The sequence below is a fragment of the Symphalangus syndactylus genome, chromosome 1, assembly GCF_028878055.3.
Source record: "Symphalangus syndactylus isolate Jambi chromosome 1, NHGRI_mSymSyn1-v2.1_pri, whole genome shotgun sequence".
NCBI classification, from domain to species: Eukaryota; Metazoa; Chordata; class Mammalia; order Primates; family Hylobatidae; genus Symphalangus; species Symphalangus syndactylus.
In genome coordinates this window covers 108,585,562-108,608,864 of record NC_072423.2, presented here as the reverse complement: position 1 = coordinate 108,608,864, position 23,303 = coordinate 108,585,562, and the positions used below count along the sequence as shown (strand labels likewise).

The 23,303-nt window shown below is 56.4% G+C and overlaps 1 protein-coding gene and 1 pseudogene across 1 annotated transcript in view; both read left to right on the top strand.

Annotated features, from left to right (window-relative positions):
* Window positions 1-23,303, top strand: part of DNAH1 (dynein axonemal heavy chain 1) — an 83,780-nt gene that overhangs the window by 45,272 nt on the left and 15,205 nt on the right. The window contains exons 32-54 of the mRNA XM_055274669.2: window positions 201-350; window positions 1,844-1,930; window positions 2,039-2,225; window positions 3,667-3,758; window positions 3,943-4,097; window positions 5,958-6,135; window positions 7,049-7,243; window positions 7,334-7,453; window positions 7,694-7,852; window positions 7,935-8,042; window positions 9,156-9,296; window positions 9,439-9,599; window positions 10,108-10,265; window positions 12,446-12,619; window positions 13,230-13,268; window positions 15,872-16,050; window positions 17,177-17,407; window positions 18,925-19,121; window positions 19,606-19,741; window positions 20,674-20,882; window positions 21,148-21,319; window positions 22,073-22,264; window positions 22,623-22,733. Of these exons, the coding sequence (XP_055130644.2) occupies window positions 201-350; window positions 1,844-1,930; window positions 2,039-2,225; window positions 3,667-3,758; window positions 3,943-4,097; window positions 5,958-6,135; window positions 7,049-7,243; window positions 7,334-7,453; window positions 7,694-7,852; window positions 7,935-8,042; window positions 9,156-9,296; window positions 9,439-9,599; window positions 10,108-10,265; window positions 12,446-12,619; window positions 13,230-13,268; window positions 15,872-16,050; window positions 17,177-17,407; window positions 18,925-19,121; window positions 19,606-19,741; window positions 20,674-20,882; window positions 21,148-21,319; window positions 22,073-22,264; window positions 22,623-22,733 (3,531 nt within the window). The remainder of the gene's footprint in view (window positions 1-200; window positions 351-1,843; window positions 1,931-2,038; window positions 2,226-3,666; window positions 3,759-3,942; window positions 4,098-5,957; window positions 6,136-7,048; window positions 7,244-7,333; window positions 7,454-7,693; window positions 7,853-7,934; window positions 8,043-9,155; window positions 9,297-9,438; window positions 9,600-10,107; window positions 10,266-12,445; window positions 12,620-13,229; window positions 13,269-15,871; window positions 16,051-17,176; window positions 17,408-18,924; window positions 19,122-19,605; window positions 19,742-20,673; window positions 20,883-21,147; window positions 21,320-22,072; window positions 22,265-22,622; window positions 22,734-23,303) is intronic.
* On the top strand, window positions 10,591-12,180 carry LOC129491271 (serine/threonine-protein phosphatase 2A 56 kDa regulatory subunit gamma isoform-like; annotated as a pseudogene).

Below are 23,303 nucleotides of genomic sequence, written 5' to 3'. Positions count from 1 at the left end.
CATGTGGGGGCAGGTTTGGATCAACACAAAGGATCCACTCCATTGGCAGAGCTACCAGCCTCAGGGGAGTGAAAGCCTCAGCTGTGGCAGGCTTGGTGCAGCAGGGAGTCCCAGTGCATTAGGGAGGAGGGCCAGATGAAGCTGGGGGTGCTCTGGGGGTGAGCCCTGTCTGCTATTCACATGTGCACTGTGTGTCCCAGGCGCTCTTCCGACCCGTGGCCATGATGGTTCCAGATTACGCCATGATCGCTGAGATCTCCCTCTATTCCTTTGGCTTTAATGAGGCCAGTGTGCTGGCTAAGAAGATCACAACCACCTTCAAGCTGTCTTCTGAGCAGCTCAGCTCCCAGGTGCTGTCCTGCCCTGATGGGGTTCCAGGGTCTGAGAACTTCTGCCTGCTCCCAGCCTCCAGGGCACCTGCTGAGGGCCGGGCTCTATGTCTGGTGCTTTATAGGCATTACCTTGTGGGCTTCTCCCAGCAACCCTTGGAGATAGGAATTACATGCCCATTTGTCAGCTGAGGACACTGAGGTCGTAGGTAGCTAAAGGTCTAGCCAGGCTCATGCAGTACACAGCAGCGCTGGAGCAGGAGCCAGGAACAGACGCCCATGTGGCTAGTTCAGGTGCAAGGGCCTTAATCATTAGGGCACCAAGAGTTTCAGAACCCCAGGCTGGGGAGCAAGTGCACCTGGGCCTTGTGGGGACCAGAGCAGGACAGCCAGGCCCTCCGAGCCTCCCAGCACCACCATCCTACCACTCAGCTTGCTGAGCCCAGATTCCAAGGACAGATGGGGCGGCCCAAGCACCAGTGCTGGTGGATGAGCTTTCCTGTTCAGCTTGGTTCCCAAACAGGCCCCCACTTTGCAGCAGCAGAGACGAGTCCCACCTGTGGGCTAACATGCTATCAACTTAGTTTGTCTTCCATCATGATTTCAGAAAAAAATCCCTGGTGTCACCCTAATGGGCCTTCTCTGGGTCACCTGCTCATCCATGAACACCAATCACTGTGGCCAGGGGTAATCAGTACTACCTTTGGCCAGATGCAGTCCACCAAAATCTATGAGCTAGAATAGATACAGCCTGTTACCAGGAAAAGCAGTGGCAGTTCATCACAGTGCACTCCTGGGTGCTGGCACTCCCACACACCCTTCTTTCCAAAATGCTCCCCACCCCCAATCAGAGCAACTATCCCACATGGTTTTGGAAATGCACTCAACTCTTCCCAAGTAGAAATGACCCAAAGTCAAGCTCAGCCTCTTCATGTAGCTCCAAGTCCAAGATTTCTGGAACATATGCTAGTCTATGGGTTGGGTCTAGATGGAGTCCTCTTGGTTGGGCACCATGGGGCAGAATGATTAATTTAACTATTTCCAACACACTTACTGTGTAATGAAGAGAAACAGGCTGGGGGAAAAAGCTCGGTGGTGTGGCCAGAAAGACGGGTCTGGAGAGATGTTATGGGAGAATGTTAGAAGGAAGCTCAAGGGCCATCAAGGCCAAGCTGATTGTTGCACAGATGGGAAACTCCTTCATTCACTTTTCCAGCACAGCTAGAGGGCCCTCCTGCCCCTGGCCATGTGCTGGGACCGTGACCAAAGGATGCAGGATGGGTATCGGATAAAGGAGGGGGCTATCGGGACAATAAAGTACAGGGTGCCAGGGGAGCCCAAAGAAGGTGCGCCTGCCCAGGCTGGGCATGTAGGTGGTCCCAGCAGGTCTGCAAGGGAAGTGCTGTGAGCTGGTGATGAGACTTGGCCAGCTGCCAGGTGGGAGGCAGAGTGTTCCAGGCAGAAGCCTCGGAGAGGGACAGTGCTCACCCATGCCTCCTTCTGTATGGCGACAGGATCACTATGACTTCGGGATGAGAGCCGTGAAGACTGTGATCTCGGCTGCTGGGAACCTCAAGCGAGAAAACCCCAGCATGAATGAGGTGAGCTCCACCCAGCAGGGCTCCAGGAGTGGAACTCTGGGAGGGCTCCTGGGCAGCTGGACGGCAGCTGGCCCACTGCCCTGAAGGCTCAGCTGGCACCTGCTGCAGGAGCTGATCTGCCTCCGGGCCATCCGTGACGTGAATGTGCCCAAGTTCCTGCAGGAGGACCTCAAGCTCTTCTCTGGGATCGTGTCCGACCTGTTTCCCACCATCGAGGAGGAGGACACGGACTACGGCATCCTGGACGAGGCCATCCGCGAGGCCTGCAGGAACAGCAACCTCAAGGATGTGGAGGGTGAGCCTCGAGCCCTGAGAGTTCGTGGAGGGGCTGGCCCTGGCCACCTTGGAGTCCAGGTCAGGGGGACAGAGACAGGACAATCCAGCCCCAGGGGCCTTCACACCTGGCCAAGTGTGCTGCAGGCCCAGGCTCTCAGCCGAGCAATCCAGAGGCAGGGCAGATGTCCCGGCCCGGTCTCCACTAAAACCCGCCTGGTAGTGGGGAGGCAGGTGTTGTCCCCTTCCCAGGCCCTCCTTCCCGTGTGGGCTGAGAGCCCTGGGCTCCTCTTGGGCCTTGCTTCATCAGGGCCTGGCCCTCGCTGGGATGTAACTGGAGTTTCAAGGCCATATTCCTTGCACCCCAGCCCACCTCACCACAGCCACCATTCACTCTTCCAAAGGCCTCTTGTCTCCACCCCACTAGCGGGACTTGCCCACATTCCTTGTTGAGTGACACCCCTGGTGTCACTGCGCTAAAGAAAGAACATTTGGGCCCTTCCTTCACTGACTTGTTGCAAAGGCCACCATGTGTGTGGGAGGGCTGGGGGGACACTGCCCTCAAATAGACTCCCTCTCATCCTGAACTCTCGCCCCTCATAGTAGGATGAGGGTCTCAGTTCATCCGCAGCCGGCCACCCCTTCCAGCAGGTCCTTTGGTGGGGCTGCGGGAGGAGCTCCTCCGGGAAGCCATGGCCAGTCACCCTGGCCACACAGGGCCCTTCTCGGGACCCCAGGCAGTTCCTGCTCAGCCCTGCAAGGCCTCTCCCAGGTGCCCTCCATTGCGCTTCAATTCCAAGTGCAGCTTGAATGCTTCCTCCTCTGGTCACCTCCAACACCCGACCCCAGCAGGCTTGTTGAATGAAGCCTCAAACTCTTCTCTCCCTCACAGCCTTAGGTCACCTTTGCCATCCCTGGTTGATTGGGCCCTATCCCTTTGTCAGGAACCCCTGGACCTGCAGGGCCATAGCCACCACCACCCTTCTTGGGCCAAAGTGAGGCATTTATTCCCTACCCCCATGGGCCTGGCCTCTGCCTGCTGGCAGCTGTCTCTATAGCTCCTGACTGACCCTAGGATCTTGTCTCTAGGAGTTTGCTCATAGGAGTCAGCACTTAATTGGGGTGGTGCTCTCAGCAGGCTGGGGCTGAAGTTGGGGCCTATGGCACCTGACACTGAGCAAGCTGGTGATGGCTGACCACCTGACCAATGGCTGTGAAGGAATTGTAGTCACAGTGGAAAGAATGGCTGGCATTTACAGAGTTTCTACTCTGTGCCAAGTTCTGTGCTTAGGGCTTCACCTGCCCCTGCCTATGATGTATGGTGCTACCACCATCCTCATTTTATAGATGAGGAAATTGAGGCTCAGGGAGTGCAGTGACTCACCCAAGGTCACACAAGCTAGTGGTGTGGCCAGGACCCAAGCCCATGCTCTGACCCTTGGGCCCCATGCCATGTCCCCCAGGCTTCCTGACCAAGTGCATCCAGCTCTACGAGACCACGGTGGTGCGACACGGTCTCATGCTCATCGGGCCCACAGGCTCCGGCAAGAGTACTGTAAGCAGAGCCAAGCTTGGCAGCCAGTGTCTGGATAGTGGGCCTGCAGGGGGGTGCAGCTTCAACAGGGGTTGGCCTCCATTTGTGCCCCTTGGCATAGAATACCCTTCCCCCTCCCCGTGGCCCCCAGCCCACTCCAGCCCTGCTCTCTGGGAGCCTCACTCTCAGGCGGTCTGTCTCCCAGTGTTACAGAGTCCTGGCAGCTGCCATGACGTCATTGAAAGGGCAGCCATCCATCAGTGGTGGCATGTACGAGGCTATCAACTACTACGTGCTCAACCCCAAGTCCATCACGATGGGCCAGCTGTACGGGGAGTTTGACCTCCTCACCCATGAGTGGTGAGTGACCCCCCAGCCTTGCCAGTGACGCCCTGCTCCCAGACCTCTGGAGGCTGTGGGCCGCGGTCACCCTTCCCTCCATTAGCCCAGTGGAAGGCCGGGCTCTGCAACCCAACGCTTGGGATTCTATTCTCCATTCTACTTCCTCGCTGAGTGACCCTCCTCACCCCCCAGGCCATGGTTCCCTCATCTGCAAAGTGGGGACAATAATGGCACCATGCTTATGGTAAGGCAAGAATGACTTAACACGCTCAGTGCCTCTGCAGTATCTGGCCATTGTCATGATCTGAGAGAAGCTGGTGGGCCCTCTCCGGGCCCCTGCTCCCAGGCCGGTGTGTGCATTTTAGGGGAAGTGCACTGAGATGGGAGAAGGGCAGCTGGATGGAGACTGCTGAGACATCAGCACCTCAGGGGCTTTTCTCTAAGGCTATTCTGTTTCTCCAGACAAGAGTCTCCAGTTCTCTGCTGGGGGTGTCTGCTTGGCTCCAGTGTTCTGGGAGCCCTGTAGGGGATGGTCACTGGGGAGGGACAGTCACCCACCTTCCACAACGTGAACCTGTACTGCTTCCCCCATTTCTGGTGAAGATTCTCCCCCATATCCACTCCAGTCTCTTATGTAGGTAGGTGGAGGGGCTGGGGGTCAGACCAGAAAAAAGTCTCCTATTAAAGAAAAAAAATTATTCAATGATACTTTTTTTTTTTTTTGAGACGTAGTTTCGCTCTTGTTGCCCAGGCTGGAGTGCAATGGCGCCATCTCGGCTCACCGCAACCTCCGCCTCCTGGTTCAAGCGATTCTCCTGCCTCAGCCTCCCAAGTAGCTGGGATTACAGGCATATGCCACCATACCCAGCTAATTTTGTATTTTTAGTAGAGACAAGATTTCACCATGTTGGTCAGGCTGGCCTCGAACTCCTTACCTCAGCTGATCTGCCCGCCTTGGCCTCCCAAAGTGCTGGGATTACAGGCATGAGCCACTGCACCCAGCCCTCAATGATACTTTTTAAAGCATGCTGAGGAAGAACGTATTCAGCAGCATGGCAGGCACAGGGACCACTGCACTGGGGCCTTATAGTTAAGGGGAGAGACTGGGCTCTGAATACAGCATGGGCCAGTGGGAATCTATAGCCAAGGGGCAGGGTGAGCATCAGTGGGTGGAAAATCCAGAGGAAACATCAGTAGTGAGAGGGATTCTGGTTGAACCAACCTAACAGGATTCCAACTGAAGACAGGCCTCAGGGTAACCAGACGTCGCCTTCTGGTGGTGCAGGGAAGGAGCCTCAAGAGTGACCAGATATCAAGGGTTCTGGCTAAACTGACTTAGCAGGGTTCTTTACTGAAACTGGATTTTACAAGGACATGCATATGTGGGCACTTAGGAGAAGGTTCCGGAGCCTAAGGCTGGACCAAGCACAGCATCTTTGTCAGCCCTACTAGCCCCTTCCCTGGCGCGTGCTGCCTCTGAGGTCTGAGCCCCCTGGGTTCTGAGGCAGGACCTGGCCACTTCTCACCACGCTGCTTTCTCTGCCCTGTCATTTACCCTCCTCCGTCCTTGTGCATCATCTTCCAGAGATGCACTGCCTCCATCTCTGCTATTGCCTCCTCCCCTGCTCCCTTTTTCCTGTTGGGATTTCACCTTTAATGGGGTTTCAGCAGGGCAGGGACATAAGCACATGTTTTCATTACACCATGTGACACCAAAAAGTCCCACTTTTCCTATTATAATTTTTAAAAGAACAAAGAGATTGAATGAAAACGTAAAGTAGAGCCTGCCCACCCGGCGGCCAGGCTTCCCTGGGAGCCAGCTGTGCTCGAAGCACTGCCTCCCTGATGTCTCCAGCCCTCTCCTCCCTGGCGCTGCAGGACAGACGGGATTTTCTCCTCGCTCATCCGGGCGGGGGCCATCACCTCCGACACCAACAAGAAGTGGTACGTGTTCGATGGGCCGGTGGATGCCATCTGGATTGAGAACATGAACACGGTGCTGGATGACAACAAGAAGCTGTGCCTCAGCTCTGGGGAGATCATCAAGCTCACGGAGGTGCACCCACCTGTCCACCTGCCCACTCTCCTCCAAGGCTGGGTGGGCCTGGAGGCTGCATCATGCTGGCCAAACTCTGCCCCCTCACCCCTTTCTCTCAGGGCCATGGGTCCGTCTCAGGCTGTCACCGTGACTCAGCAAGAGCCCTCCTGCTAGCAGGAGCTTAGGCTCAGCTCCTAGTGCCCCTCCCTGGCCTGAGCTCCCACACCTCAGGGTGTCCTGCACAGTTGCTTAGAGCACCCTTTACACAGACCCTCTTTCTTTTGTGCTCTGAGCCTACCAGGATGCCTGTCCCACTGCTCCCCGGCTGATGCTGCCTCTTGCCTCCCAGGCCCACTTTCAGCCATGTTGCCCCAGTCAGGTCAGGTGGGGTCAGGTGTGCACCTGGCCCTGGCAGTGTGCCCGGGGTCTGGGAGATGGATGGCATAGACACCACGGGGATCTGTCTGGTGTGTGAGGAGCAGCTGTCAGAGAAAGAGGGATATGGCCTGGGCACAAGCGCAGCTCACGGATCTACACTGAGTCCAGCTCTTGAATCCTTCTAAAAGCAAATACCTGGCAGTCAATGTGGACCTGTGTCTATGTGCCCAGGGGTGAGGGGCTCTGGAGCAAAATACACAGTTCCCATCAGATGTCCCCAGGCCTCCAGGGACCCCAAAATGCCCTGACCCCAGTCTGGCCAGTGAACTTCAGGAATCCTCTGACTTGGGGTCCTCCTCAGGGTTCCAGAGAGAGCCACATTATCAGCTAAGGACCCAGCGGTTTCTGCATCCCACCCAGCACTGCCCCCGCCCCACAGCCTGCCCACACTGCCCACTTACAGGATGTGCAGCCCCTCCCTGCAGCCCTGCAGCCCTTTCTCTAGGCCTGGGGACTGGCAGCCAGCCCACTCTGTGGTTCATCTTGGCACCAGGCAATGACCATGATGTTTGAGGTGCAAGACCTGGCGGTGGCTTCACCAGCTACGGTCTCCCGCTGTGGCATGGTGTACCTGGAGCCCAGCATCCTGGGGCTCATGCCTTTCATCGAGTGCTGGCTGAGGAAGTTGCCCCCCTTGCTGAAGCCCTACGAGGAGCATTTCAAGGCCCTCTTTGTCAGCTTCCTGGAGGTGAGTGAGGCCACGGGTATGTCTGACCCCGGCAGGGCAGCAGGGCATTGTGGCTGCCAGCCATGAGAACCGGGTGCCTACTCCCTGCAGGAATCCATCGCCTTTGTTCGGTCTTCAGTGAAGGAGGTGATAGCCTCAACCAACTGCAACCTGACCATGAGCCTCCTCAAGCTGCTGGACTGCTTCTTCAAGCCCTTTCTGCCTAGAGAGGTACAGCCCTGAGAGTGGGGCTAGATGCACCTGGTCCCTCTCCCCACACTGCTCTCCTTGCTCTCTGGGGCCTGAAAGAGAGAATCGGATTGGTGCAACATGGGTCATGAGACTACCTGTCCAATTGGCTGTAGAGAAACAAAGCTGTGTAGCAGAGGTCAAGACATGCCCCTGCCCCACTTCCTCAGGCCACTTGATACTGTTCCTGTCTCAGCCTGATACTGTTCCTTTCATCCCCAGGGCCTCAAGAAAATACCCTCTGAAAAGCTGAGTCGCATCGTAGAGTTGATCGAGCCCTGGTTCATCTTCTCCCTGATCTGGAGTGTGGGTGCCACTGGGGACAGCAGTGGCCGGACCAGCTTCAGCCACTGGCTAAGGCTCAAGATGGAGAACGAACAGGTGAGAGCCGGCGGCCCCCAGGGACCAGGAGCCTCAGTCCTACCAGGCCTCACAGCCTGCTTCTCCTCCTGGTTCCCGGCAGCTGACTCTGCTCTTCCCAGAAGAAGGGCTGGTGTTCGATTACAGGCTGGAGGACGCGGGCATCAGTGGCACCAACGACAATGAGGATGAAGAGGAGGAATATAAGCAGGTGGCCGCAGGCCCTCCCCAGAGACTGCACAGGGAGGGACCACTGGGTGGCTGCTGTTCCCGCAATGAATTATGGCCACACAGGGAGCGGTCACGTTGATAGCCACCGGGTCTCAGGCGGGGGTTATTTACATCATCTCATGAATCCTCATGGCCCTGTAGACTGGTTATTATTGTGCCTGTTTTCCAGATGTGGCAGAACTGTACTTGAACCTAGGGCTGGGCTAAGAGGGGAGACGTTCGAGTACCTCCCTTTCCAGCCATACACACTGCCTCCTCCACACTGATGTGGAGCCCAGGGACTGGCCACCTCAGTTCCACTTAAAAGCCCCATTTTCCCAGAGACTGGGCTCCCCGGGGCTGAGGGCAAGCTCTTGAAGCCTGCTTCAGTGTCCTCATCACTACTATCAGCTAGCAAGGGCTCCAGGAGCCCACCCTCATCCCAAGGTCAAGACCCCAGCCCAGGAGGACAGAGGTGGAAAGGTGTCTGCAGAGACCTGTCAATTACTGTGCAGGGTCCTGCTGTGGGCTCCCAGGGCACATTTGGGTCTAACGGTTAGGACTGTGCCCAGTGGGATGCATTGGTTTGACCATAGTGATCCCCCCATCAGGGGACATCTGCAAGCTGGGTCAGGGCTGCTGTGAGTGAAAGGATTTGTGCAGGCAGGGACGGTGTTGGGAAGACTGGACCCAGTGGCCTCTCAGCTTCCAGCTGACACCAGCGGTTCTGGCCCCCACATTTCTTGGGTAGCCTGAAACTAAACAGCAAACACCTTTGCATTCTGGGTTGTTCAATTCTCAGAGCTTCTCCTTTCTGCAGACACTCAGGGCCTGGCAGTCCTTAGGGAGCCCCCAACCTGGGCAGGGAGAGCCCGCCTATGCAGTTGTGCTCAGAGTCCCCATTCTTGGCTGTTTGTGCTGGGAGTCCCCCTCCCCAGGCAGAAAGCAGGGCACAGGACTTTCTGTTTTCGCCGGAAGCAGCCCTGCACCTGGACCCGCTTGCCAAAGCCCAGCTGTGCAGCTCCTGGCCCTTCTGCACTTTGCCATGGGGCCGCAGCCAGGAGTGGGGCAGGGAGGGGTTCCAGGCCCACTGCTGAGCCACCTGTGATTCCAGGTTGCCTGGGTGAAGTGGATGGACTCCTCAGCTCCATTCACCATGGTACCAGACACCAACTACTGCAACATCATTGTGCCCACCATGAACACCGTGCAGATGTCCCATTTACTGGACATGCTGCTCACCAACAAGAAGCCCGTGAGCACCCCCCAGGCCCTGCCTCCACTGTCCCCAAGGCCTATATTGGGGGTTGACCAGCCTCCCACACGGATGTGGGGGCAGCTCCTCCTGTGCACCAGGCCCACCGTGTGCTCCTTCTGTGCCATCCCCGCTCTGCCAGGTGCTGTGCATTGGGCCAACAGGCACAGGGAAGACGCTCACCATCTCTGACAAGCTCCTCAAGAACCTGGCACTGGATTACGTCAGCCACTTCCTCACCTTCTCAGCCCGCACTTCAGCCAACCAGACCCAGGACCTCATTGACAGCAAGCTGGACAAGAGGCAGGGCACCCCTCCCTCCTTCCTCACCCCTGCATCCCCCCAGCCTGGCGGATCCAGCTGCTGTCCCACCTCTCCACCAAATTATGCTCCTGGGTTTGCCAGAAACCTCCCAGGGGGAGCTGACAGCCCCCCAAGGGGCCCAGGGTTCCCTCACAGACTGTTCTAGAGCCTTCCCTGTATCAAAAATTCCTACAAAGCCAGTCAGCGAGTGGGTGCTCGCCCTGGCTGGGCCCTTGGACAGGGCCCTGGGTCTGTCTGTGAGAAGCCTGTTGTCCATCTGCCTGGGAGGCGAGACTGACTTTGAGGGAGCTCAGACTCAGGTCAGCCTGTCCCAGCTGTCCCAGGACACTCAGAACAAGGATGAGGGTGGGTCAAGACATCTAGCAATTTGGAGGAGGCTGAAATTTAGCAAGGGCTTCCCAGAGGCAAAGCTGCCACTCCGTTGCCCCTGGATTCTCAGAGGACCTGGTGCCTGTGGGTGCTGGGCTCACACAGCCCCTCCCCTCAGGCGGAAGGGTGTGTTTGGACCACCTCTGGGGCGCAACTTTATCTTCTTCATCGATGACCTGAACATGCCGGCCCTGGAGACCTACGGCGCACAGCCACCCATTGAGCTATTGCGCCAGTGGATGGACCACGGCGGCTGGTACGATCGCAAGATCATTGGTGAGTGTGGCTGGCCTGGCTCGCAGGGCAAGGGCTAGGCGTGCTGTGCAGGGGCACAGGAGGCGCAGCACTGAAGGCCTACAATACTTTAAGGCACCCACAAAAATGTTTTAATTTCTCTTAAAATTAAAGGGGAGGAGGGGGGCCGGCCGGGGGAGGGGCGGAGAGACGCCGCCCCCGCGGCTGTGGCAGCCTCTGGAAGCCTGGAAAAGGGGAAGCGAGAGCAAGCGAACGTCTCAGTCCCCAGGCGGCGGCGGTGGCCGCGGGGGCGCGACGGCTGGGGCGGGGGCAATGTTGCTGCGGGGGCAGGCGGCGGCAAGGGCGGCGGCGGCCCGCTCCAGCCATGCCGAATAAAGCAAAAAGGAGAAAGAATCACCAAAAGCAGGGAAGAGTGGAAAAAGTTCAAAAGAAGGACAAGACACAGTAGAATCAGAGCAAATTTCCGTCAGGAAAAAACAGCCTTGTTGCTGTCCCGTCTACAGTGTCTGCTAAAATAAAAGTACCCATCTCTCAGCCCATAGTGAAGAAAGACAAATGGCAAAATTCTTCAAGGTTTAGCGCAAGCAATAATAAAGAACTTCAAAAACTACCATCCTTAAAAAATGTTCCTCCTGCTGATCAAGAGAAGCTTTTTATCCAGAAGTTATGTCAGTGTTGCGTCTTTTTTGACTTTGTTTCTGATCCACTAAGTGACCTAAAGTGGAAGGAAGTAAAACGAGCTGCTGTAAGTGACATGGTAGAATATATCACCCATAATTGGAATGTGATCACAGAGCCTATTTACCCAGAAGTAGTCCATATGTTTGCAGTTAACATGTTTCGAACATTACTACCTTCCTCCAATCCTACAGGAGCAGAATTTGACCCAGAGGAAGACGAACTAACGTTAGAAGCAGCTGGCTTCATCTACACTTGTTTATTAATTTTTCTTAAGATTTTTAGAGTCTCCAGATTTCCAACCTAATATAGCGAAGAAATATATTGATCAGAAGTTTGTATTGCAGCTTTTAAAGCTCTTTGACAGTGAAGATCCTCGGGAGAGAGATGTTCTTAAAACCACCCTTCACAGAATCTATGCGAAATTCCTAGGCTTGAGAGCTTACATCAGAAAACAGATAAATAATATATTTTATAGGTTTATTTATGAAACAGGGCATCATAATGGCATAGCAGAGTTACTGGAAATATTGGGAAGTATAATTAATGGATTTGCCTTACCATAAAAGAAGAACACAAGATTTTCTTATTGAAGGTGTTACTACCTTTGCACAAAGTGAAATCTCTGAGTGTCTACCACCCCCAGCTGGCATACTGTGGAGTGCAGTTTTTAGAAAAGGATAGCACCCCCACAGAACCAGTGGTGATGGCACTTCTCAAATACTGGCCAAAGACTCACAGTCCAAAAGAAGTAATGTTCTTAAACGAATTAGAAGCGATTTTAGATGTCATTGAACCATCAGAATTTATGAAGACCATGGAGCCCCTCTTCCGGCAGTTGGCCAAATGTGTCTCCAGCCCACACTTCCAGGTGGCAGGGCGAGCTCTCTATTACTGGAATAATGAATACATCATGAGTTTAATCAGTGACAACGCAGCGAAGATTCTGCCCATCATGTTTCCTTCCTTGTACCACAACTCAAAGACGCATTGGAACAAGATAATACATAGCTTGATATATACAACGCCCTGAAGCTGTTCATGGAGATGAACCAAAAGCTGTTTGATGACTGTACACAACAGTTCAAAGCAGAGAAACTAAAAGAGAAGCTAAAAATGAAAGTATGGGAAGAAGCATGGGTTAAAATAGAAAATCTAGCCAAAGCCAATCCCCAGGTACTGAAAAAGAGAGTGACATGAAAACGTCCAGGGTTACTTGAAATGTTTTTATAAGATAGGAATATGTCTTCACCATGGCGGGGTGGGGGGCTCGATTTCACTAACGTTGTATGTGAGAATGTCTGCAATAAAAAGTACTTTTGAACTTTGTAAAAACAAAGTTAAAGGAGAGGAGGATGAATTTTTAGGGCAAAGAAAAATTTTCCTGTGTAATATTGATGTATTTGTCTTTATTCCAATACTATTCTAAAGTACAATTTTGAATTTTTATATGGAGAAGGGGCCACAGAGGTCATAATGCAGCGCTGGCCAGGGCGCTTCCTGACTTCCTGCCCCTACGCCAGGTGCCTTCAAGAACCTAGTGGACATCAACTTTGTCTGTGCCATGGGCCCCCCGGGTGGAGGCAGGAACACCATCACCCCGCGGCTGATGCGTCACTTCAACTACCTGTCTTTCGCTGAGATGGACGAGGTCAGCAAGAAACGCATCTTCTCCACCATCCTGGGCAACTGGATGGGTGAGTATTGGTGGGGGTGAGCATGGACAAAGGCAGAAGCCCAGGCCAGGGAGGCCACACCAAGGACAGCTGGGTGGCCACCAGAAAGGGTGGAATGGCTAAACCATGACTGCAACCCTGGCTTCACCTCTCACTCAGCTGGGTGGCCACCAGAAGGGGTGGAATGGCTAAACCATGACTGTAACCCTGGCTTCACCTCTCACTCAGCTGTGTGACCTTTGGCAGCTCATGAATCTCTCTGAGCCTGTTTCTTCATCTGTACCTACCATTCCAGGTCTGGAGGGTTAAGTATGATATTGCATGTAGAGCACCTAGCATGAAGCCTGGCACGTGGTGATTGCTGGATGTATGATACACACTGATATGCACTCACTCACATACGTACATACGTATACATTAGTACTTGCCCAGAAACTCTGGGGGAGGCATGTTACTTTTGTAAATCAGGAAAAGCCCCAAGGTAGGATGGACAGAGTGTCTCTGAGCCTTTATGGGGTTTGGGGAAAAGCTTACCCCAAGATGCTGTTTTCCCCACCATCTCACCTGGCCAGGGTGAGCAGCAAGAGGTCCACCTAACCCTGAGCCCCGTGTTTCTCCCTCCATCCTCTAGATGGACTCCTCGGAGAAAAAAGCTACCGGGAGCCTGTGCGTAAGTGTGGGCCTGGGCGGGAATGGGGCACTGGTTCCAGGAGGAGCTCTGGGCTCTGGTTGGGTGTGTTGAGGCTGGGACCAGGCACCATGATGAACCATCCTCAGGTTCATGCAGGGACCTTGGGCCACTGGGTGCCAGAGCGAAGGTTGACACAGGCACTGGCTGCCCCATAGGCTCATTCACCCATTCTTAGAGTCAGCCAGCCCTTTCCTGCCTGTGTTAGTGTCCAGCTGATGATAGATGCAAATTAAATGCAAAATGAATGTATGAATAAGGGAATCCAACAAACTCCCACCCTGTGCAAAGAATCAGAACTCCAGGGAGCAGGTGTGTGCAGGAAAGCCGGGAGTGGTTTGTGCGGGGCAGGCATCGTGGTGAATCTGCCCGTCGTCATGGCAAGGCGGCTGACCACTGCAGTCCCTGTCCTTGCCCAGGCCTGCCTCCTCCCCCTGCCTTCAGCTGAAAGAGGCTGTCGGGAGACAGCTGCCTTTTGGGTCTGCACCCACCTGCTTACCTGCGCCCTGTCTTTCTTCCTGTGGCTGGGAATGGACTGCTGCTCCACAGCAAAGCCCAGCCTCCTCCTGGGCCTGCCTGGGAATGTGGCTCCCCCTTCCCCGCCGACACGAGTGCTCCCTTCGCCACTGGGCGTTCCACAAACAAGCCCCGTTCTCCGTCTTAAACACCAAATGCAAAACAGCCTCTCTGGGCCCCCTTCCCACCCGCCCCAGCCCATCACTGAGCAAAACTCCTCCAAAGCATTGTCTTTCTCGCTGCACCCGCCCTCCCCTCCCACTTTCCTGTGAATGCCCCCCTCACCCTCTGAGAGTGTTCTTGTCACCAGTTGCCTTCTGTGGCCAGACCAGCGGTCAGCCCTCGTCCTCGCCTTCCCCGGGGTCAGTAGTGCTGGCCGGCAGATGTCCCCTTCCTGCCACAGGCTTCTCTAAGGCCTCCCCCATCCCTAGCTGCCCATCTCAGATGGACAGGGGCTTGGTCTCCAGCCTCTTCTCCCTCCAACCACACTCTCCTGAGACAGTCTCATCCCGCCTCTGACGGGGAAAACTATCTTTGTGCTGGCAACTCCCAAGTCTACCTCCTCAGCCCAGACCTCTCCCCTGAATGCCTGATTCCACATCTCCCCTGGGATGTCCACAGGGTATCTCAGGCCAAACCTGTCCAGAGCCAACCTCCCGAGTGCCCCGGTCCCCGCACTCTTCTCATCTCAGGTGATGGCAGCGCCATCCTTCCAGGTGCTCCAGGCAAGACGGAGTCTTGGCGCCATCCTCCATTCCCGCTTCCCTCACCCCACAGCTCACCTGTCAGGAGGTCCCATAGGTTCTCCCTTGAGAACCCATCCCGATCGGCCACTGCTCACCACCCTGTCCTCGCCCACCCGGCCAGTGCTATAGCCCCACCATGGTCTCCTGGCGGCTGCCTTTACCTGCCTAAGATCTGTCTTCCGCTCAAGGCCACAGGGGCCCATGAAATCATTCCATCAGGCCACATTCCTCCTCTCTCACCCATCGCATCCAGGCAAGAGCCCGGGTCCTGACAGTGGTAGGCAAAGCCGTCCTCGGTTCGTCCCACCTTGTCCTCTCTCTGATCTCACCGCCTCCTGCTCACTCCCTTGTTGCTGGTCCTTAAAATGCCAGGCCTGCTCCCACCTTTAGGCCTTTGCCCTTGCCGTCCCCTCTGCCTGGGACAATTTTTCTCCAGTTATGTGCAAGCTTGCATCTCACTTCTCTGCTTGACCGTCCCCTTCCTCAGTGAGGCCTCCTCCAACATTCCATAAAATCGCCCCCAAGCCCAACTCTGGCCGTCCCCCGGCCCATCTCCTGCTGCAGGGCTGCCCGTAGCCCTTGGCACCTATTCGCTGTCTTTGTTACTTGCTAATCCGATCATTGTCGTCCTTACTGACAAGATTGTCAGCTTGAGGGCAAGGAGTGTGTCTGTTTGGGTCACTCCGTGCCCAGTGCCTGCGTCAACAGACAAGCTCCTCTCCTGCCCTTCCTTTCCATTTTCTCCACTTCTCCGCCAAGTTTCCACTGACAGAATTTGGGTTCCCAGCACAGAATTGAATAGTTTTCAAAGAACAGGCCGATAGATGTGTGAGTGGTGAAAATGCAGGCTGAGGGGTGGGCAGCCCCGAAGTGGGTGGTGAGCTCTCAAGGTCGGGGGTGTGCTACAGGCCTCCCCACGCCCACCCTTAGGCATCTTGAGGCCTACGTGGATCATGAGACCCTCCCCAAGTGCGGCTCAGAGGTGGAATGTTCAGGTTTGGGCACAGCCCCCATAGGACAAGGCAGTAATGGCTCCGCCCAGCACTGACCCCACGAGTGCCCCCAATTCCATGATGAGTCCCAGTGCTCCAACAGGCCATGTCAGCATAAAGGTATAAGGGGGTGCAGAGCAGGAGATTCTTCACCTCGCGCAAGCTGGGGGCATCCGAGATAAGGCCAAAGGGTATGTGGAATCCAAGCCTGAAGGCTGGGGAAGGGGCTTGGTGGGGGGCACAGCACAGCAAATGCAAGGAGGTCAGGACCTGCAGAGGTGGCAGAGGGAGCTCCTGGCATGTGACCCAGGCCATTCTCCTTTTCCCTCAGCTGGGGCCCCCCACATTGCCTACTTCACGGAGCCCCTTGTGGAAGCCACCATCATGGTGTATGCAACCATCACCTCCCAGCTGCTGCCCACTCCAGCCAAGTCCCACTACACCTTCAACCTGAGGGACCTCTCCAAGGTCTTCCAAGGCATGCTCATGGCTAACCCGGCCAAGGTTGAGGTGAGGACCGGGCAGGCACCCTCCCCAATGCCCACACTGCTCTCCCCATCCTCCCCAGCCCCACCAATTTCAGGCCTTCCTGCCCAAACAGGCCCTGAGTGGGCTTCCCGGAACATGGAGGTGCCAGGCCCTCCAGAGCCCAGCCTTGGTGCAGCTGAGCCCAGTCTTGTTGGTTGAACCCTCCTCACCTGGAATGTGGCTGAGACGGGGATCACATGAGAGAGCCAGGGCAAGAAGAGGGAGAAAGAGGGCTTCTGGTGTGGGCCCTGCATGTGAGAACGCTTGAGGGATAGTGAGCAGGGTGCCCTCTGGGAACCAAAAACACCCAGGTGGAAGGAGGGGGAAGTGTAGCAGGGAGCCAGGTGTCTGGGGCACTGGCAGGGGTGGGGCCAGGCGCTAGGCACAGTGGGGGGTCAGCACGGAGCTTAAATTTGTTCTGAGGGTGTAATGAGCCATGTGGGTGGGCGGGGGACAGACTTGCACTTTGGAATGGGACTGAGCGGCCAGTGTGTGTGTAGCCCAGGCTAAGGAGATGGGGTGAGCAGGACAGAAGCTGACCCTGGCCTTGTAGCCACGCTTGTAGCCAACAAAGTCTACAGAAAAGGCTGGGAGCTTCCGGAGGGCAGTCCTGTCACCCAGGGAGATGCAGGGAAGCTGGGACAGAGGGGGCAGCTGAGATGGAGAGAGGGGGCAGGTTCAGAGGAGATTGGTGGGTCATGTCAGTGTGGCTTGGTGGGTGGTTAGATGTGGGGTGTTGGGAAGGTGTTAGGAGCATCAAGCATCCCTCCCAGGTTTGGGGTTAGGGGAGCCACAGGGGGCTAAAAGGTGGAAGTGAGGTGCTTGTGACAAGCTAGCAGAGCCAGACACCCAGAGGGCACTTGGCCAGCTGGACTCGGAGCTGAGGCATGAGGAGGCCCAGGCAGCACTGTGCAATCCACCCCATCCTCAGCCAGCCAGCAGTTGCACTTGCCAGCAGCCCCCACACACTGTCCCTGGGCCATGGTGGGAGAGCCAGGCTCCAGTCAGGACCCCAGGAACTGGGGCCCACCCTCCCCTGCCTGGTGATTTGAGAGATAGCTGAGGGCTCGGGGGCCAAGGACAGGCACCAAAGCTGGGGCTACCGCAGGACAAAGTGCAGCTGCTGCGACTGTGGTATCACGAGAACTGCCGCGTGTTCCGGGACCGACTGGTGAATGAGGAGGACTGCAGCTGGTTCGACCAGCTCCTCAAGCACTGCATGGAGCAGTGGGAGGTGACCTTCAACAAGGTCTGCCCCTTCCAGCCCATTCTTTACGGGGACTTCATGTCACCAGGCTCCGATGTCAAGTCCTACGAGCTCATCACCAGTGAGAGTAAGGTGAGGGGCCCAGGCAGGCGCCCTACCCCTGGTGGGGTCCTCTTCAATCTGCCTCCCTGGGGCCCAGGCCCCCTGCAGTCACCACTAACAGACTACCACACTATAACCAGGGGGCCAGGACGCGGGGTAAGAAGGCCAGCTCCAGGAGACTCCCAGCATGCCCTTGCTCTCTCTGGGTACGGGTTTCTTCACTTATCTCTGAGAACCAGCCTGTGGTCAGCTGAGATGGGCTCTAGACACGGGGTCAATCATCCCTCCACAGGCGGCCAGGGGCGGGGCCTGGGGCCATGGGTCTCAGTCAGGACCCCAGGGAGGCAGGGAAGAGGCCTCACTTGGTTGCCCCAGTGCTGCATGGCTGAAGCAGGCCTCCTGACAGTTTCTCTCCATACGCATCCTCTCCTAATTCCCAGAGCTCCCACCAGGGTCACAGGGTCAGCACACCCTGGTAAGCCCCAGAAGGAGCAGGCAGGGCTCTGACCCAACTCTCAGGCCTCCATGTGTCCCTGGGTCAGGCCTCGTGCAGGGGGGCCTGGCTTCTTAAGGCCCAGCGTCCCCACCATGCACAGGAGGAACAGGGTATGCTGTGGCAGGTGAGCTCCCCATCGGGGAGGGCCCCGGTACACGGTGCTCTGATCAGCCGAGCCCATGGCTAGAGTCGCCCCAAAAGTGGCAGCGAGCAAGTTCCTACAAGGGACTGCCCCCAAGCCATCCCTAGATTGGGCTGGTTGAGATTCCAAAGTAAGAAGGATTGAATTACAGGGTAATTAGTCCAGAGCATTTATTAGGGGAACTCACATACGGGGGAGAGCAGAGATGTTCTAGCTCAGTATGTCTGCAACGAGGGAGTCATATGAGTTATGGAGTTCACATGAGGACCGAAGGAATTTGGGTGGGCTGGGGCTAGCTTCTATGTGTTTAACAATATGCTTGATCCCTCCGTGGGTTTTGTTTTTGCTTTTGTTTTTGTTTGTGTGTGTGTGTATATTTGACTGGGTCTTGCTCTGTCACCCAGGCTGGAGGGCAGTGGCACGAACTTGGCTTACTGCAGCCTCTACCTCATGGGCTCTATCAGTCGCCCCACCTCAGCCTCCTGAGTAGCTGGGACCACAGGCACGCACTACCACGCCCAGCGAATTTTTATTTTTATTTTTATTTTTATTTTTTATTTTGGTAGAGGCAGAGTTTCGCCATGTTGCCCAGGCTGGTGTTGAACTCCTGGGCTCAAGTGATCCTCCCGCCTTGGCTTCCCACAGTGCTGGGATTACAGGCATGAGCCACCACGCTAGGCCAATCCCTCAGTGTTTTGAACAACAATCTAAGCAAGTTTATCAGTGTCTGGGAATGTTCAGCTTGGGCTCGAGCCTGCAGGGGAAACGTGCAGCTGGCCGGGTCACAGGGTGGTCAAGGCACCTGTGCTTCTCAGTCAGGACAGAGAATAAAGCGGGTGGGTGTGGGGGAGCGGGGAGACCCTACAGTAAGAGAGACCCCGCCTTCCCCATCCTCGCCTTGGTGCGCAGATGATGCAGGTGATCGAGGAGTACATAGAGGACTACAACCAGGTCAACACGGCCAAGCTGAAGCTGGTCCTCTTCATGGACGCCATGAGCCACATCTGCCGCATCAGCCGCACCCTACGCCAGGCACTGGGCAATGCACTCCTGCTGGGCGTGGGTGGCAGCGGCCGCAGCTCCCTCACACGGCTCGCCTCGCACATGTGAGGGCCTCTGGGGCATGCTGGGCAGTGGGCAGCCGGGGCTGGCTGGTCGGTTTGACTGACCCATGCTTTTGCACAGTGGTAGAGGCCTCGGGCAGCCCTGAAGCAGGCCCGTGCAGCCCACAGGCTTCTGGAAAGACTAGTAGCAGGATCTGGGCTCCAGGGAGAGGCAGCAGCAGTGCCCTGTGGTGCTGTGGGTAGGAAAGTGTAGTGCAGGCATCCCAGAGGGATTACTAGGGGAGGTGGCCAGGGCTGCTCACAGAATCAGAGCTGGGAGGATGGAAGGGAAGGGCGTTTGGACTGAGGGAACAACTTGGGCAAAGGTCTGGAGGCAAAAAAGTAGGTTCAGGGCCCGAAGGGTCTGCAGGTCTGCCCAGGATGGGAGCAGAGCTCCGGGTGGTCAGGGTAGGGTGTGGTCACCCACCACCCTTCAGCGTCTGGCCCCAAGCCCCTGGCATGCTTCAACCCAAACTTCTGCCTCCAGGGCCGAATACGAGTGCTTCCAGATTGAACTATCCAAGAACTACAGCATGTCCGAATGGCGAGATGATGTGAAGAAGGTCCTGTTCAAGGCGGGCCTGCAGAACCTACCCATCACCTTCCTCTTCTCAGACACCCAGGTGCCACTGCCACAGCAGAGGACAGGGCTCGGGGGGCTGTACACAACCCCATCTGAGCACAGCATCCCGGAAGGTGGCCAGTCCTTCATGCCCAGCTCACAGTCAGGGCAGATCTCAGAAGAGACCACCAGGACCAGGTGGGGCCACAGATGGGCAGGTTGAGAGCATGAGACCAAACCCAACCTCTCAGAGCTAAGGTGGGGTATAGATCATCACTCATGCCCCGAAGGTAAAGAAGGCCCTGGTAGCATAGCACCCCACTCACTGGCCAATGGCGTCCCACCTCAAGGACCACAAGGGCTTGTCCCCAAAGTGCTGGAGACCCATGGTTTCCCTGCTCCCTCTTGGGATGGCACGAGGCTTCTCCCTAGATCTCTGAGAAGTTGTCTAGGGTCACAAGACAGAATAGGCTTCAGCCTGGCTGGTGGTCAGGGTTGGGCCCAGGGGCCCAGCCCGAAGCCCCTGAATGTGCCCCACCCTAGATAAAGGCCCCTCTGCTCCCAGCTCTGTCCCAACCCCGGAGCTCCCTTCAAGGCAGCCACTGTGTGAGTCAGGAAAGGGAGGATGCCATCTAACACAAGCCAGGCCCAGGCTGTATGAGATGGGCAAGGACCTATCTCTGCCCGTGGCCGTGGTTTCCTCTTGTGAGTAAACTGAGGCATGGAGAGGGGTGAAGAGGAAAATGCCACAACCCCCACTGAGGACCCAGGGTCCTGCCACAACCTAGTGGTTTTCAGAGCTTCTGCACGGGGGCAAGTCCTAGACTATGACTACAGGCTAGTCTCTTATGAGGTCACTTGTGTGACTCTGGGCTTCTCTGAGCCTTAGTGGTACAGTCTGTCAAATGGAGCTGTTGTGAAGGCCCAGCAAGACTGTGGTCATGGAGTCCAACATGCAGGGGCTTAGCTCCCCAACCCTTCACCCCTCCCCAGATCAAGAACGAATCGTTCCTGGAAGATATCAACAATGTCCTAAACTCTGGTGACATTCCCAACCTCTATACTGCGGACGAGCAGGACCAGATCATCAGCACCATGCGGCCCTATATCCAGGAGCAGGGCCTGCAGCCCACCAAGGCCAACCTCATGGCTGCTTACACCGGGCGTGTGCGCAGCAACATCCACATGGTGCTGTGCATGAGGTACAGGCAGCTGTCGCCAGGCTGCGCCGGGGCAGCGGAGCTGGGTGTGTACAGGGGCTGGCCCCGGGGACACTGGACACCACGTGCTGGGGCTTGAGATGAGGGGACGCGGCCCTGGGCCTGGCCATCATGCCATTGGGCCCAGGCTGCTGTGCTGCTGTGTCCTGGCTGCCGTGCCACAGGGCTATGCAAGGGCCCTGGGTCCTGGGCTCCTGGGGGCGCTGGTCAGTGTCTCTGGACCTCATTTGGATTCCTGACTTTCCAGTCCCATCGGAGAGGTCTTCCGAGCTCGTCTGAGGCAGTTTCCCTCCCTGGTCAACTGCTGTACCATCGACTGGTTTAACGAGTGGCCGGCAGAAGCCCTGAAGTCTGTGGCCACCATGTTCCTCAATGAGATCCCAGAACTGGAATCCTCCCAGGAAGAAATCCAAGGACTGGTGGGTGTCTTGCTGAAGCTCAGGCCCTTGGGGAGACCTGTTTAGCTTGGGGCATGGGCTCAGGGTCACCAAGGTCTGGGTGAGATTCCCAGGCCCACCACCGAGGGTAAGCTTTTGGTCAGGCTGTGTTTCCTGTCTAAGCCTCCGTTTCCTCATCTGTAAATGGGCAGAGCCACAGGTCATCACAGTGACTAGGGTGCTGTGCACACAGCTGCACGGGTACTGCTTCCCTTATTCCCTGAGGGCCTCGTGGTGCTTTCTTCCAAGAACCCCCTGATAGAACTCCAGAGACCACAGATGGGGGTGTAGATTTGCCTGGTCCAGCCTGAGACAGTGATAGTCCCAACATTTCCCTACCCAGCTACGCTGAGGCCTTGGGCCCTCTCTCCCCCTAGATCCAGCCTCAGGGGGAACCACCTCAGGGCTCTCAGAGAGAGGCAGGTCATGGGGGCTGTGACAAGACCACTGGGCCAAGAGCTGGGAGACAGCTAGGTCCAAGTTCAAAGCCAGCCCTGCCCTTGACAGCTATGTGAACTTGAACTAACCCCTGGACTTCCCTGGGCCTGGGGTTTTTCATCTGCCCAAAAGGTGACCTCGACCTGGAGGTCATGAGGCTCACAGAGTGAGTGTGAGAGGCATGGAGGTTCCTGCTGTGGCCCCCTCCTTGGCCCAGGCTGCAGTGGCTGTGGGCACCCAGTCCCTGTCTTTCCTGGGGCCTCTACCAGGCCAGCATCCATGGTCTTCCTCCCCCAGATCCAGGTCTGTGTGTACATCCACCAGTCGGTGTCCAAGAAGTGCATTGAGTACCTGGCAGAGCTGACCCGCCACAACTATGTGACCCCCAAGAGCTACTTGGAGCTGCTTCATATTTTCTCCATCCTCATCGGGCAGAAGAAACTGGAGCTGAAAACTGCCAAGAACCGCATGAAGAGCGGCCTCGACAAGGTGGGCCCAGGCGAGTCCCCGTGGACAAGGTCAGCTGCCTGCAGGCTGCCCGCTCACTCAGCCCTGACTGCAGGGTGACACCGTGCTCTGCCTTTCAAACTGCAGCCCATGATGTTGAAGTGGGTGGCTTTCCCCCTCATCAAAAGAAAAAAGTTGCCAGTCAAGGGCCAGGCCAAAGCATGGCACCCCACAGATACTTGGGGGACTGATTCCCTTCCTCTGGGGTCGGCTGGGCAACGTGGGGGCCACTGAAGCTGCCGGCCACAGCCTCTCTTTCATGAATGAGGGCGGCCCAGCAGGCCCTGTGCTCTCTCTGTCCCTGCCACACCTGTTTTCCTGTCTCTACCCCAACCCCTAGCTGCTGCGCACTTCTGAGGACATAGCCAAGATGCAGGAGGACCTGGAGAGTATGCACCCCCTGCTGGAGGAGGCTGCCAAGGACACCATGCTCACCATGGAGCAGATCAAGGTTGGGGTGCTCCCGAACCCCTCCCCGATGCCTGACTCTGAGGAAGCTTGGCACCCCCACACAGGCGCAGGCTCGCTAGCTGCCCGGCTGCCGCAAGTCATCTGGCCTCCGTGTGCCCCAGCTTCCTCAATCAGTAGCCATCCATTTAGCCATGGAATGTTTGTCCAGTAGCTCTTTTATGCCAGGCACTGCACTGGGCAGGGGGTCGGTGAGGAGCAAGGCAGAGGAATCCGAACGATTCCAATAACCACAACCCGGAGTCTGCCCAGCACAGGGCCCCGCGTTGGAGGGCCCGATCCTCATGGCAGACCTTGCAGTTTGTGTATTCCTTATGACAGCTTTCTGGAAGGAATAGTCAAGTGTCCTGCTCGGCAAAGTCAGTACATTGCAAAATTTCCCAGCAGATAGAAAGAAGCTAGAAGAAAGGCAGGAGGAGGGTCTTTCTCTGTCTTACATGAAGGTGCCTGCAGGCTTAGGGGGCCCTGCCTGTGGGGCACTTATATCCAAACTTGTAAGGCCCCAAGCCGCATGCCAGGCCCATGGTGAGCACTCAGGAGGTAGAAGGGGCTC